Source organism: Podarcis cretensis (genome assembly GCF_951804945.1).
Source record: "Podarcis cretensis genome assembly, chromosome: 15".
In the NCBI taxonomy this organism is placed as follows: domain Eukaryota; kingdom Metazoa; phylum Chordata; class Lepidosauria; order Squamata; family Lacertidae; genus Podarcis; species Podarcis cretensis.
The window spans coordinates 4,723,413-4,739,820 of NC_137185.1; the positions used below are offsets into that span (position 1 = coordinate 4,723,413).

General features: G+C 43.5%; 1 protein-coding gene across 3 annotated transcripts in view; it reads left to right on the forward strand.

Moving 5' to 3' along the window:
• Nucleotides 1–16,408, forward strand: part of VMP1 (vacuole membrane protein 1) — a 118,852-nt gene that overhangs the window by 83,109 nt on the left and 19,335 nt on the right. For all 3 annotated transcript variants that reach the window (XM_079955775.1, XM_079955777.1, XM_079955776.1), the window contains exons 9-10: nt 8,425–8,541; nt 12,422–12,483. In XM_079955775.1, the coding sequence (XP_079811901.1) occupies nt 8,425–8,541; nt 12,422–12,483 (179 nt within the window). The remainder of the gene's footprint in view (nt 1–8,424; nt 8,542–12,421; nt 12,484–16,408) is intronic.

Below are 16,408 nucleotides of genomic sequence, written 5' to 3' on the forward strand. Positions count from 1 at the left end.
GATGTTGGCATAATTTGCAGCCCATAACAGTTCACCGATCTGAAGGTCCGTGCTCTTCCCCAAAACTAAAGTAATTGTGGGTAGTTTTGAGGTTCTTATATTAATTTACTAGGTGCTGAACAGCTTGAGTCCAGGATAACTTAAGGATTGCTTGTATCCCTGCCCAGTCACTGGGGTCTTCAGGGAAGTCACTGTTAGTGGTCTCTTGAGGCTCAGAAAACACGTTTCATATTTGTTGTTGTTGTTACTCAGACACACATTTCTGTTTATTTATATTGAATGTGTAAACTGCCCAGCTGAGATCAGATGTTAAGTAGTTTTCTCAGAACCTCTGTGGTGTCCTGTAGGTAACTTGGTTTGGGAAATGGAGTCTATATAGCCAAATGTGTTAAAAAACAATACCTCATACCTTCACACAGCAGACAATGCCGTTAAATTAGAATTAAAATGGCACCACCCATGCTTAGTATTTTGTCAAAAGAACCAGAGTTATTTGTCCTTAATTGCTCTATTCCCAAGATGGTCTTTAGAGCGGTTTACAACTTTCTTGGTTATGGGTGCATACGGTATCAGGTTAACAGAATTAGTTGCAAAGTTTGTGTTCCGAGCTATAAAAGAGACATAAGCAACTTTTACAGAATTGTTAAAAGTGTACTGGTTTTGATTTTGTCCTAACCATGTTTAAATTCTTAACAATTAAGCCTGTACTGTTGGTGAACTGCCTTGTATTTCTGAGTTCCTTCCCCCAACATTGTTTGGAGTTACGTATTTATTTAATTTTTTTTTGAATTTGGGCTGCCTGTGGATTGTCAGTAAGCAAGGACTTCATCTCGGTCCCAGTTCTGAAATCATCCCCAAAGGGCACAGTCTTGCAGGTCCGGTGTGCAATTGCTTGCTGCATGTATATCTTGTTAGTGCACTGCATTGCGACATCTACCCAGCCAGAAGGTTTTTTGGTTTTTTTATGACATTACACAAATGCATGAAACAACCAGTGGTGAGGAACTTGTGTCTCTCTAGATGTTACTAAACTACGACTCCCAGCATCCCTGCCCATGGCCCATTCTTGCTAGGGCTGGGGGGAGTTGCAGTTCGGCAACCCTCTAAAGGGCCAAAGACACCCCCCTCAAAAAAACCCTGACTTAAATAAACTTGTCCCAAGACATAGAGGACTTTGTATCTCATTAGTAACACCTTGAATCAGTACACCCCAAGCGTAAATTCTTGATTTCTTAATAAAACAGCAGTATGAGGAAGTCGATTCATTTGTAAATTAACCTTACGACTTTTTATAACATTGGGTTGTGATAAAATAATCTCTGTTCAGGGTTATGATAGAAATAGTTGGAGGGCAAAAAATAGAAACCTTTCTGTGCTTGTTTTGGTCTTTCAGCTGGCTAAACCTGTTTTATTTTGATTTTACTTATTTTATGTTTCTGTGTTTTCTGTTTCATTTTAAGATCTCTTTGTTTTATTTTTTGGGAACCGTGCCATTCAGATTCCCAGGATGACACGGACTTAACAGCATTTTGGAGCAGATTTGAAAGCATACACATTAACGCCTACAGAAATGTACTTTAGAAAGCTTTTCGGCCTGATCCATGTCTAGCAGCTCATTTGAGTCACTCAGTTCAGGCCTTCATTGCATTAGAGATGCTAGATCTGACTCACCCTCGCATGAGGTATCTTTGAATAAGCTGACTTGAGCTGAAGTAAGCTCAATATAACTGGAAATCATGGGGTGGGTGGGAGGGAGAGAAAGAGATTTAAACTGCCCTTGTCTGCCTCCATTTTTACTTTTTTCCTGTGTGCTTGTTAAATTATCTGCTAACTCATGGCCTGCTTTGGTAAAAATTCCCCCCCCCCTTCATTATGACATTATGTTGCCCCTGTTGGCTTTTAAAAGTTTAATGTGCCGTAAGATGTTTTACAGGAAGCTATTAATAGATGGAACGAAATAAATAAAAGTAGTAATTAAGCAGCAGCCATTTTCTTCCTCTTTTTTTTGTGAGATGCCTTTTGTGTGGAAGGGCACCTAAGCAGCTCAATTGTATTGTTTTGCTTTTTTGTGAAGGAAAGTGAGTCAGACTTTGCGCTTTCGTGAAGTTCTCATTTTCGAAATATTATTATTTCTCATTATTGTTATTGCTGCATTAGTTTATATCCCCTTCCTCTGAGGGCCTCAGCGATAGCCTTCTCTCTCTCCTCATCATTTTATCCTAACAACAACCCTGTGAGGTAGGTTAGTCTGAAAGATAGCTGTGGGCATAAGTTCACCCAGAGAGACAAGAGTGGGGATTTATTTAATTGTGCATTTGAAATAAACATTCTGCATCTGTTTCGAAGCAAATGCAGCGTAAAACACTGGTTCTAGCAAAATTTAGTTCATTTCCATCGAGGCGACTTGGCCTGGATCCCGTCAGCTTCATCAAGCAAGCTCAGTAGATGTGCCCTCAGACCAGCAAATATCAAAAATGTTACAATTCAGGACAAAACTATATTAACATTTTTAAAATGCGTGCTTTCTCATACTCTTGTCCTCATTGTAAGCAATCACGCATTAATAAACTTGAACTGAACAGGGAACAAAATTAAAACAGATGTAGGTGAGGGGGGAAATTGTGACGTCCCCCATCACACATAGGCCCAGACCACATCCACATTGTACGGTTAAAGCACTCTTATTTCACTTTTAAAATCATGGCTCCCCGATGCTCTAGGAATCCTGGGAACTGCAGTTTGTTAAGGGTCTCCTGATGCCGCTTAGCTCCTTTAACAAACTACAGTTCCCAGGATGCTTTGGGTGTAATCCGTGACTCTAAAAGTGGAAAAGGAGTGCTTTAAATGTACTGCCCGCTCAGAGCTCTAACCAGCTCATCCGAAATTTGGCAGTCGGGTAAAGTTGAGCCCAGGTTAGCTCTAGACTGCCTCTCACTCCTCTCCAGCTATAGGGTGAAGTTTTCTGTTCGTGACAACCGCCCTGCAAGGCGGGACCGAGGTTTACCTGGAAAAGGATGCACACCATTTCTGGTGAATGTGATGGGTTTTCCCCCTCCCCCTTCGTAGGTTGTGCAATGTTGGTGCACGTTTTAATTTGGAAAAATGTGATTTGTCTTTTGAATCCGCCTTCCTCCTTACCCTGTACATTACGACATCCACAGCTTAATCTCCAGAACATTTTGTCCTCTTTTTCTTACCGAGACAAGTAAACACATCTCCTCTGGGTTCTGCTCGTAGTAGCAGTGAATCAGTCACCAGATTCTTTCCTGCCAGTGGCACCAGCGCCATTGCGTTAATCGCACAGATAAATAGAAGGAAATCGGATATTTAAAAGGTTCTGAAAGGGACGACGTCTTCCCCAGGGTCTCAAGAGTTTTAATTGGTTTACTCTGCAAAGTTCTTCTATAGTCAAATTTAATTCTGCCTTTGGTAACAAGTTTATATGATACATCCCCATGCTGAAGACCGCAGGAGGGTTGGAACCAGAACTCCAGCAAAACAAACGCAGAAACATTTGTTCTTATAACTCAATATGGGGATAGCCAACATGGTTTCCCCTCCCCCCCATCGTTTTGGACTACAACTCCCATCACCCCCAGCCAACGATCAGGGATAATGGGAGTTGTAGTCCAAATCATCTGTAGGGTGCCACGTTAGCTAACTTTGGCCTAGACTGCCTGACCCCAGCTGTCTGGGACCTTTTTAGGGACTGGGGATTGTATTGGCTATTTAAAATGTTTTCATTTTATTCTCATTTTAGCACATACAGCGCCTTTATTGATTTTGAAAGACAAGTATAACGTATCCCAAATGAAAAGTTGCAAGCCACCCACCCTGTTTCACTGTCCAGTTTGCAAGACAAAAGTAGAGAGATACATTTGCCAACTTGGAAAAAACTGCATTATTATTATTATTATTATTATTGAAATTATATCTGTTGTGATCTCACTGTGAGTGCAGTAATTGCAGAAAAGAAGGATAAATGAACCAGACTCGAGTTTTCTTATTTGCTCATGCCCCTCTCTCCTTTTAAAGAAGGGAGTGGGAGGGAGGGAGGGAGGGAGGGAGGGAGGGAGGGAGGAAGGAAGCCCCTTTTAGCCAGAGTAGGTACTGACAGGACTCTGGATGAATTTATCTTCTTCAAGGAGAGCTGTGTTAATCTGGGCCAAATCCAGGCTGTTGCATTTCTCTTGCATACCTTGTCTAGACTGAGGATAAAGAGTCACATTTCCAATGTGCTGTATAATGCGTCTGAACACTTAGCGCATCAGCGTGGCAGGTCAGATATTTTTACGATCCTTTTAAGCAAAGGTTGACCATTTAGCTGGGGCAATAACAGCAATAATACTTAGAACGAGGATTTTAGATGGCTCAAAGCTACCACAGGTACATTCTCTCTCAGTAGGCCTTACGCTACAACAACCTAGTAAGGTAGTCCATTGCTGTTATTTCCATGTTTGGACATCCATTGCGGGGGTGGGGTGGGGACATTTAGGCCTCCAGGTACATTTGCTGGACTATTTTTATTCATTATACTTACTGAACTAAGTTCCTGTACTTCTTGATTGTAGTAAGTAGAACTTCTAAGTGGCTGACAAATATTAAAATTACCAATAAAAGCCAGCTAGTTTTTTTAAAAAAAATAATTAAAATTAACAGTTAAAAAAAGAGATTAAAACACAGCAGCAGCAGCTACGTGTCTGGGTAGGGTTGCCCAAACTACCTGTTTCAAGCAGTTGCTTAAATAAGCACTGCCTGATGTCAATAAGCAGGGAGTTCCAAAGTGCAGATGCTGCCACGTACATAAGATTGATTTCTTACAACTGTGGAGCAGGTAACAATGCCAGTGGTTGGACTACAGCTCCCATCATCCCTTGCCCTTGTCCATGCTGATTGGGGCTAATGAGGGTTGGGAGTCCCGCAACATATGGAGGGCCACAGGTTCGTCAGCCCTGATACATCACCTCACCTCCCAGCAACCTTCAATTGGACAAGGCCCTGTTCTGTGTTTAGACAATGCGTGAGGTGCTGGACTATTATGGGCTGCCACAGCAATTGTCCCAAAGCCGTGGAATGTCCGCATCCCCAAAAATACACAGGACCCCTCTGCAGGGGCGATTGCAAAGAGACAAGATCGGAGCAATAGATCTTTCAGAGACTTAGCAGGAAGCCTGCGATGTAGATTTTGGTACATTCGGTTTCTTTACTCACTTACTCCGCAGAATCAGTGAGCCGTGCCCAGGAACCATGCATGGTGGGGGTTTTGTGCACCCGAGGGGTTTGTGGGGTTTTCCTGAAGGAGCAACTCCACCCCCATCATTCACTGAGGTCCAGCTCCAAGGAGGGCCTTCTGGCGGTTCCCTCCCTGCAAGAAGCAAAGCTACAGGGAACCAGGCACAGGGCTTTTTCAGTGGTGGCACCCGTCCTGTGGAACACCCTCCCACCAGATGTCAAGAAAATAAGCAACTACCTGACTTTTAGAAGACATCTGAAGGCAGCCCTGTTTAGGGAAGCTTTTAATGTCTGGTGTTTTATTGTGCTTTTAATTCTGTCGGGAGCCGCCCAGAGTGGCTGAGGAAACCCAGCCAGATGGGCGGGGTATAAATAATAAATTCTTCTTCTTCTTCTTCTTCTTCTTCTTCTTCTTCTTCTTCTTCTTCTTCTTCTTCTTCCTTATCACATAGCAGCCCTCCCTCACCCCCAGACCAACACTGCAAGCTGCTTTTTGAAACGGGAGGGAGTTTTCAAAAGCAGCACTTGACAGGGAATGAGAGTCTGCTCTCTGTGAGAGTGAGTGGATTGGGGCCCAAGATCCACGCAAACTCTTGGGGGTGGCTTGTAGCTGTTTAGGTCTTGGTATCCCCAGCCAACACTGTGAAGGGCTGTACTGCAGTGGTAGAGCATATCTGAAGGAGCATCTCCACCCCCCATCATTTTACCCGGACACTGAGGTCCAGCACCGAGGGCCTTCTGGCGGTTCCCTCACTGCGAGAAGCTAAGTTACAGGGAACCAGGCAGAGGGCCTTCTTGGTAGTGGCGCCCTCCCTGTGGAACGCCTTCTCACCAGATGTCAAAGAGAATAACAACTACCAGACTTTCAGAAGGCATCTGAAGGCAGCCCTGTTTAGGGAAGCTTTTAATGTTTGATGTATTTTAATATTTTTTTGGAAGCCGCCCAGAGTGGCTGGGGAAGCCCAGCCAGATGGGCGGTAATAAATTATATTATTATTATTATTATTATTATTATTATTATTATTATTATTACCACCATGCATGCATAAGGTTCCTGGTATCTCCAGGTAGGACTGGAAATATATCCCGCCTGAAGCGTGACTGCTAGTCAGTGTAGACAGTGCCAAGCCAAATGGACCAGTAGGTCTAACTCCATATCAGCCTGCGTTCCTGACACCCCAAAACAGAAATTAACAAAAAATCCCAAGAGGATGTGTGCACCCGGCGCTGCTAGCAAAATGTTACAATCATTTACAGTTGCATGATAGGCTTCCTAACCTACCACACAGGGTTGTTGTGAGGATAAAATGGAGAAACGGAAGCCTGGAGCTCTGTGGAGGAAAGATGGCATGTACAATAATAATATACCCCACAAGCGTCCCAGGGAAAAATGAGACATCCTGTTTTCTCGCGCAAGAGCACGGCAGCCATTTTGGGCACCATGATTTCCCCCCAAATCTCACCCCGAAAAGCTCTTCCTACACCCCGAAAAAGCACTATTGGGGGGCTGCAATCTCACACAGCACCCCAACAAGTGTGTGCAAGCATGGCCCCCAAAAGAACACATCTTTGGGGCTCCATGATCCCATGCAGGTCACGTGACTCATGTAGGAGCAGAGCGAGAAGACGCACATCCCGGTTTTGGTGGAACAAACCTTTTTTTGGCTTCATCTTTCTCTCAGCAGCACACACGCACAGCAATAAATACCAAGGTTGATTTTATTTTGTTTTCCCCCCTTCTGTCTTTTGTTTCAGATGCAATTCATGAGGGATCAGTCTCAGAGACTGACTCACCGGGCCAAGTACACTTGTTTGGGGGGTGGGGGCTGATGGGGGAGCCTTCTTTTTAATGTATGGCTTTAAAATGGCTGGCTGTGGTTTTGTGCATTTCTTACAAAAGACGTCTGCGAGCTGTTTCTAATCTGGGGCTAGCAAGAGAGAATCGGGGCAGGGTCTGTTGTTTGTCTGGGACATTTTCTAGCGGAGGTCTCCCCAGTTTTTGGAAATTTATGTGCTGTAACACTAACATTCTTGGGCACGAGCCTTTTTTAAATTAGGAGAAAATGAGAGCTCACATATTTTGTGTTGTTTTTCCAAAGGATTAAGGACTTCATAAGGAGACGTGAGGCTCATCTACTGCAGTAGTCTTCAAGCTTTCCAGACCCTGGACCCACCATTAACCCAAACATGCATTTGAAGGCTTGTAGGGTGGTGGTGCTGTGTTTACAACCCACCTTGGTCTCCTTGTGGGTCGTGACCAACCACTGGAAGATGAAGGATCCAGTTCAGCCTTCCTCAACATGGTATCTTCCAGATATTGTTGGACTGCAACTCCCATCACCCTCAGCCATTGGTCAAGCTGGCTGGAGGTTGATGGGAAATGGAGGCCAAAACATCTGGAGGGCCCCAGGGAACAGAAGGCTGATCTAAAACCCAACATCCCTATTTTCCACAGCGGCTATCCACATACCACTGGGAACATAGGAGCCTTCTGGATCAGGCCACTGGCCTGTCTAGTCCAGAGTCTTGTTCTTCTCAAGGTGGACTCCCAGAAGCCCACAAGCACAGCATCACAGCAAAAGCCTTCCTCCACTATCCCTCCACACACACACACACCTTCAGCAACTAATCTTCCTAATACTGTGTTGTATTTTTCCCCTTTGTTGCTTGGTTTTTAACTGATCTTTGGCTGTTTTCTAGTTTGAGTAGTTTAAGTTGCCTTGAGGCATTTTTTGTAGAACATGACGAATAAATGCCAAAGTTAATGATGATGAAAGATGTATAGGCTGCCCCTAAACATGGAGGTTCTGTTTACGGCTGAGAACTGTTACTAGGCCTGTGATTCTCCATGGTCTTGTCCAGTTTCCCAGTGGCTGTTTGGCATTACAGTGGTACCTTGGGTTAAGTACTTAATTCGTTCTGGAGGTCCGTTCTTAACCTGAAACTGTTCTTAACCTGAAGCACCACTTTAGCTAATGGGGCCTCCTGCTGCCGCCGTGCCACTGGAGCACAATTTCCGTTCTCATCCTGAAGCAAAGTTCTTAACCTGAGGTAATATTTCTGGATTAGCGGAGTCTGTAACCTGAAGCATATATAACCTGAAGTGTATGTAACCCGAGCTACCAGTGTAATCAAGTTATGGGGAAATTCTCCATCTTATCTCACTCCTTTTCCTCTCTCATAACTTTACAGATTCCAAACCCTCTTTTTGACCTGGCTGGGATAACATGTGGACATTTCCTCGTTCCCTTTTGGACATTCTTTGGCGCCACCCTGATTGGAAAAGCAATAATCAAGATGCACATTCAGGTAATGGCGCTGGCCTCTCTTGCAGAAACACTGTGCTTCCATCCGGGACTTTTCACACACTTCCAATCTCAATCGTAATTGCTGTTTCCAGGCAGTCTCTGACACTGGCTGTGCTAATGTTGAGCACTGATTGGAATGTGCCAGTGATGTCACTATCAGACCTACCGTTATTCTCTTCCCACCCACCACCCACCCCTCCTCCTGGGGCAGCCTAATGACTAAAAGCACAAAATATGTGAACCTGCTTTGCATTTTGCATCTGCCATGAAAGCATTAAGTGGCTCAAACTTCTTCCCACCACCCTACTTCCCCATCTGCAATAAAGGAAACAATAATATTAGTCATAGTCAGTTTATTTATATGCCACATTTTCCACAAATACCTTGTGCCCTGAATGGTTTGCAGAAAACGAACAATTGAAAGTCTAATAATTAGCACAGCCCCCATAACTTTTAATAAAAAGTATTACGTCTTGTGGACCTGTGTCTTGGAGGGAGACAATCCTCTCTTTACTACATGCAGTACGTATAAATATTGATTGTAAATTGGAGTAAAACCTGAGTCCCCTAATTTATAGTACTGGTTGGCCAAAGTTTGGGATATAGCCTGTAGGGTTAAATTGACTAATATAATCCAGGTCAGAGAGGGTAGGCAAAATGATAACCTTTGAAAAATAACCTCTTGAAAATCATGTTCTGGTGTAACAAGGTACAAGAAAATTTGAATGCTTATCCTCTATTGAGATTACTTTAAGACCTTTAATTATGTACTCCGTGAATATTAGCTGCTGTTTTTTTCGCTTAATTAAAAGAAACATGATTTGATAACATTTAGCTACCGTATGCATGTTGCATCCTGTTAAAGAAAAAGGTCATATTGGGGGATTATAATACCTCTACAAGGATAGTTCAACCCTTTCATAACATCAAAAGTGTGAAAATGACAGAGGTGGCCAACATCTTGCCTTCCAGATGTTAGGCTACATGTGCCATCAATCCCGGCCCACACTGCCCAGACAATCGGGGAGAATGAGTTCACTGTTAGTCAGTAGGATAACTAAACATCTATAGGCTTCCCTGAGGATAAATAGTCTGGGAGCTGGGGGGAAAACCTTGCTCTGGTGAGATAAGTTTTAGAGGACGTGCTGTTCCATAGTTGTTGTTTCAGAATGTCATTTATAATGATCTACACCCACATGTGGTTTTGGGGTGATGGCGTGAGTGGATTTCCCAGACTATTCAACATTGGGTAAATCCTGCATCTGTCATAAAAGTGTGTGATCTCCCCCTCCTTACTCCCAGCCTTCAGCCAGCGTGGAACTATTATCTCTATTATCTCGTTGTGTCTGTTTATCCACACGCATTGTGGTACAGAGCCCTAAACTTCTCTTGTGTGTGTGTTTATTTTTTTCTGATGTGGCTGAGGATTTTAGGAAATGTAGCTGTCACAGAAGATTTACAATGTAATCCCCTGCCCTCCATGCCAAACAGGAAGCTTCTGGGCTCGGCCCAGCAGCTCGTTTTACTGTTGCGTTTAATTGGCCTTTAAATCCGCACCGCAAAATGGAGTCCCGTGTACTAACGGCGAGCTGATTCTCAGAGTGCGGGTCCTTTATGGGGCCAAATTGGATCCCCTCACATGCGTGAGGCAGGTGGCTCAGGGATGCCGAAAGGTTTGCAGAGCCAGCGGCCTTTGCGGTTTTGATGGGCTCCCATCAGCCCTATCTAGCGAGGCCGATGGACAAGAGTAACAAAATATGTGGAGAGGGCCACATTTAATGGGTGCTTTGCACCTGAACGGGCTTTGAACTTAAACTTGTGACTTGTGAGACCCTCCTAATTTCTTGACTTTTAGCCACACCGCTCTCCTTATGGGGCGTGGACTGCGCCCAAGTATGTCTGCATGCAAGTGATCTGTAGTAGAAAGAGCCACTCACCCCCGATTTAGTGAAAGGGAGGCAGAGGTGGAGAGATCTGGAGGTGGCCCAAACCACAAAATGCTCCCTTCATCCTTGATTTATGGAGTCTGGTGCCCTTGCGGTTGTATCTGTCACTGACACACAATTTCCCCATTATTTTGTTTTATTTTTAAAGTTGTTTTTCTCTGAATTCCTTGAGCAAACAATCCGTTAAGAAACAAAACAAAACTTGAATACCTATTTTAAGAGGACAGATACCTCGTCAAGTGATAAGCTTGCTTCTGGATGGCACCAGTCCTGTCTGCCAGTTGGGTTAAAGTATTTTAAATTCTCCATTTTGGAGGGGGGGAAATGTACTCTGCACTTTAAAAGAAACACACGCGCAAATTCCATGTCTTTATGGATTTGTTTTTGATATGTAGGGATAATTTTCCCTCAGTCGCTTTCCCATGGTCTAATATGGTACAGTCCAAGCATACTTTTACCACGTAATGAGCTTTTAGTGCAAAGAGCATCTTATTTTCCTGGCCATGGCAGATTTTGATCCGCCCAACGACCAATAAATTAAAGACTTTAAAGCGCGAATGGGAACAATCTGTGGCCCTGCAGGTGTGTGTTTCAGCGCCAGCTTTGTTCAGGCCCAGCCAGCATGATGATCCGGTCAGGAATGATGAAAATTGTAGTCCTGATATATTACAAGTTCCCTGTCCCTTCTTTAAAAGCTGCTTACATTTCATTTGCACAGCCTTGAATTTTGCTTCTGTATTTTGCAAAACAGCAGTTTTTGCATCCCTTGGCATAGGCCATGCTGGCTGAAGCTGATAGTAGTTCAGCAACATTGGGGGGGGGGGGTCATAGGTTAGCAACTCCTTATACAAGAGGGGGCAGCGTTGGAAATACTTCACATTCTCCCGGTGGCCTATTTCACACACTACGCAAGCCTGAGGGGTACTCACAGTAAAAGTCACAGCCATTTCGCTTCTCCCTTGGTCATCCTGCTACTGCACTAATCCATGGTTTGGCTTAGCACTGAGTTCATGGTTTGTCTCAAGCCAGACAAAGCACAAAGGGTAGCCAAGGTTTGTTCTTAGATTACTGCTTGGGGTTTGTCTGGAGGTAAGGCAAACCTTGCACCCCCCCAGGTTCGGACGCAATGCTAGACCAAATCATCATTTAAAAGGTAAAGGTAAAGGGACCCCTAACCATTAGGTCCAGTCGTGGCTGACTCTGGGGTTGCGGCGCTCATCTCGCTTTATTGGCCGAGGGAGCCGGCGTACAGCTTCCGAGTCATGTGGCCAGCATGACTAAGCCGCTTCTGGCGAACCAGAGCTGCACACGGAAACGCCGTTTACCTTCCCGCCGGAGCAGTACCTATTTATCTACTTGCACTTTGACGTGCTTTCAAACTGCTAGGTTGGCAGGAGCAGGGACTGAGCAACGGGAGCTCACCCCGTCGCGGGGATTCGAACTGCTGACCTTCTGATCGGCAAGTCCTAGGCTCTGTGGTTTAACCCACAGCACCACCTGCGTCCCTCCAAATCATCATTTAGCTGCAGGTATTTAGCTCCATCATGTAGCAGCCGTGACTTTAACTGTGTGTACCTGCCCACTTGCTCCTTTGTGCTTGGCTACGGTTTGGCTTAGCATTGCCTGTCAACCAGACCATTGTGTAACAAATGTATCTGGTCCCCACTTTAAAGTGATGAGGACATTGAGACACAATGGGTAAAACATTGTGGGATCTGGGGAGAAGAGAGACACAAAGCTGCCTTTTCCAGCCAAAGTTGTGTGCCTAGTTTAAGGCCTAGATGACCTTCACACTGGAAGAAATGTCAAGGCAAAGGGGTAACAAAATAACAGGAGAGGATGATTAATTGCATTGGAAGACGGGCTGTAATCTTGAATTGTTTTGGCTTCCCCTTCAGTTGAATATGCCTCTGACGGATGTTTTCCCTCTTTCAGAAACTTTTTGTCATTATCACATTCAGCAAACATATAGTGGAACAGATGGTGGCCTTAATTGGGTGAGTAACTTTATAGCTGCCTACTGCCTCACCTTGTTGGGAAGTATTGCTGTTTTGAACCCTTTGCAGCCTTGGGGGCAGACATCAGGTTGCCCTCTCAGATGAGGTTTGGCTACGCCATTGCCCATGCTGGCCGCAAGGGCTGATGGGAGTTGGAGTCTGGCAACAGATGGAGGGCGCCTTATGGACTTAACCCATTCTCTGCTGCCTAAGAAGGAACAGAGGAGGGAGCCTGGGAAGAGAACGGAATTACTGCTGTTGGTTTGTTAACATCATATCCTGGGCTTTTTTGTCTTAATTTCAAAAGTGGTTCACACTTAAAAAAAGAAAAACCCAACCACAATGAAACACCTACAAAATGATGCATACAGCAGTTAAAATTGCAGCGAGAGGAAGAACAGAAGCCAACATTTACCATATTTTTTGCTCTATAAGATTCACTTTTTCCCTCCTAAAAAGCAAGGGGAAATGTGTGTTCGTCTTATGGAGCGAATGCAGGCTGCGCAGCTATCACAGAAGCCAGAACAGCAAGAGGGATTGCTGCTTTCACTGCGCCGCGATCCCTCTTGCTGTTCTGGCTTCTGAGATTCAGAATATTTTTTTTCTTGTTTTCCTCCTCCAAAAACTAGGTGCGTCTTGTGGTCTGGTGCATCTTATAGAGCGAAAAATACGGTATATCAGGGCCAGTACCATTTCAGCGGGTTGTCTCGAGTAAAACTAAGCTTTTCTTGCTTAGAGAAGACCTATGGAAATTAACGGACACGACTAACTTAGGTTCGTTAGTTTCAGTGGGTCTACAGACAGTGTGTAGACCCACTGAAACTAACGAACCTAAGTTAGTCATGTCCGTTAATTTCCATAGGTCTTCTCTAAGCAGGAAAAGCATTGGAGACAGCCCAGTAGAATTTACAGCCCAGTTTAGGACTGTAGCCATAGTCTGCTAGTTTTGTTGTCCAGTTGTGGTGCCCTCCAGATGTTGCTGGACTACAACTCCCATCACCCCTGATAATTGGCTCTGTTGTGTGGGGCTCATTGGAGTTAGAGTCCTGCCATGCCTGGTCCAGCTCAACAAGATGTTTTTCATGTGTCCTGGGTACTTTATCATCCTAAATGCCTGGCAGTGTGCTTGGTTGTATTGAGAGATATATATGCTAAATGCTAAATACACACTCACACACACCACTTAACACCTTAGATTCTGAGTGGTGTACGGTAAGGTTAAAAATGATACAATAAAGAGAGAACCAACCATAAAATCAGTAAGCTTACTTAAAGTGCTTGCAAAAATGAAGATATTCAACAACCTTCAATGTAAACAGTATATTTCTGAAGTACAAAGCTCCTCTTCAGAAGTGCCTTGGTACTAGAATATGGAGTATGTTTCGAAATGTCAAAGGAGAAAACAATGATTCTGGGGGTATTAGCAGCATGTTGTTTCATTAGAAAAGCTTGCTCACTTTTCATAGACAGGCTATTCCTATTTTAGAAAATACATGAATTCCCTATGTTTCCACACACCCCTTCCCAAATGAGTGTCCATCTGTCTTAGGAAGTGATTCAGACTTGTTTTAAAATGAAGAATTTATTGACTCTTACGGGCAGGAAATAGAGCAAGGCTGTAGATAACAAGCATGCAATTATTTTATATTTTTAAATATCTGTTGGCTTGTATCCTGTCTGCCCTGTCCCCGTGTTAAACGGGACAATAGCAGAGCTTTTAAAAATAAAAAAAATGAATGCCCATTTATAAAGGCATTGACGAATTGATGTTGTGCCCATTCTCTTCCTTGCTGCTCCACATGACCAGCAACTGCTGAATAAATTTGGTATTGCACACATTTTTAATACAAATTCCACAAATACATGCAAAGGTATTGAAATCTCCACTCCCCATAAATGCAATTTGCAGAAATCACTTGAAAGTCACACAGAAATTGGGTTAACCCTGGTGCAGAATCCTGATGTCTTGTTTTTTTATGTGTGGTGTTTTTTGTTTTTTGTTTTTTTGGAAGCTACAGAAAACACCCATAATATCTGGTGGGCATCAGGTTGAGGAATTATACTTGGTCTTCAGCCTTTTCATTTTGGGGCCCAGCCTTAACCCACCCACCCCAAATGCTATGTGAGACCCCCTTTTATTTTGTACTGTATTCTTTCTTCTTTCCTTTCCTTTCCTTTCCTTTCTCTCCCTCCTTGCATTTCCTCCTGATTTCACGATATCTCTACCCCTTCCCCATCCTAGGTTGAGATTTGACCCGGGTGTGTATGTGTGTGTTGTGTTGTGTGTACAGTTGGTAGAGCTAATATCCACGATCCTTAGTATTTTCTTGCGTGTATTTTGCTTGGTGTGTGTGGATTTGTCTCGAAGATACTTTTCAGAATCGCAGTGTCTTGAAGTAATTGCTCTGGAAGTATGTAAACTAGACATGGGTAGCATTATGCAGAGGAGCTGCAGCATCCAGAGTTACATTCTTGAACAATTCAGTGCTGGAACAAATCTGTTTTTTATAACTTCCGGAGCTTCCAAATGCATTGTCGTTGTTTACAAAATAAAAGTCTATTAGTGCACATTTATCATTGTAATGACCATTCTCAAAGGCAATCTGAAAGGTGGTGCAGTACAGATTTTCGCTGTGAATTAGGATCCCCCCCCCCATCTCCTAAACTACTGGAACACTTAATCGTACAAAGTAGAAGAGATTCAAGGAAGATCTGTATTCTAGTTCAACTATTATTGTAAGCCACTTTGTGAAAGCTTTTTGCCTTGAAAAACAGGGTATAAATAGCTTTTTAAGAAATCTGCTCTGCATGCAGACAGATCCAGGTTTTTATTATTATTTATTACAGTTACCGTATATTTCCATGTATAAGATGCCCCCATGTATAAGACGCCCCCTACTTTTGGGGACCCCAAATTTAGAAAATGGGCATATGCACTATCCGTGTATAGGACACCCCCAGATTTTTAATCTTATTTTAAAGTAAAGAAACCTAGTCTTATACATGGAAAAGTACAGTTTACAGTATGAAAGCTGATGTTCTGAAATGAGGGCTCTTCAAAAACACCCATAAATTTTCAGACCAAAACTAGTAGCATTTTTTGTCCTCGCTCATCAACTTTCAAGAGAGTTTCTATCTCTCCCCCCCCCCTTACATTGCTTAATATTTTTGCAAAAGCTTCTATCAGATTCCGAACTTTGTTGGGTGGTTCACCTCAGGCTTCAAAAATGTTATCGGGAGATGGGAAGATTTCTGGAATGTCCTGATATCGTTTGGCTTTTATTATTATTATTATTTCTATCTCTCAAACATGACCTCATCTGTGTCTCCCCAGAATAGCGTATATAAAACCATGTGCAAAAACCACAGCAGGAACCAGAATTTCTTAATCATTATCGGACGCAAAGTGTAGCTCACCCTTTTGCGGTGCACAATCTAAACTTGCTAGGCATGTTCTTCTTCCTGGTGGATTTAATTGAAGACAGCCGGAGCCAAATCTAGGCTGCAGATTTTTTTGCACCATTACCTGAGAGCAAATCCCATCTGAACCACTGAGTTTTGCTTTCTATGTAAACAGATCCCATTGGGCTCCTTGAATATCCCCGCCCAATTCCAGGCATGGGCTGCAAAATTTTCCTATTATCGCCAGACGCTGTGCTTGTGGCAACCTATATTTATAAAATCAAATGCGTGCACACAATATTTTACTTTATATTTTGGGCCGGGGTGTGTGCAGTGAGAGATTTCCATAGCCATTCTGTGCTGTATATATTCTTTGAAAGATACACAGTCAAGTGTATTTATTTCCAGCCACTTAAAAACTAAATGTTGCAACCTTCCTTGTTTTCTGGCTGCCTTCCCTACCCCACCCACTCGAAGTAAGAAGAACTCTGTCACACGATTATGATGTCTAGCATATTTATTT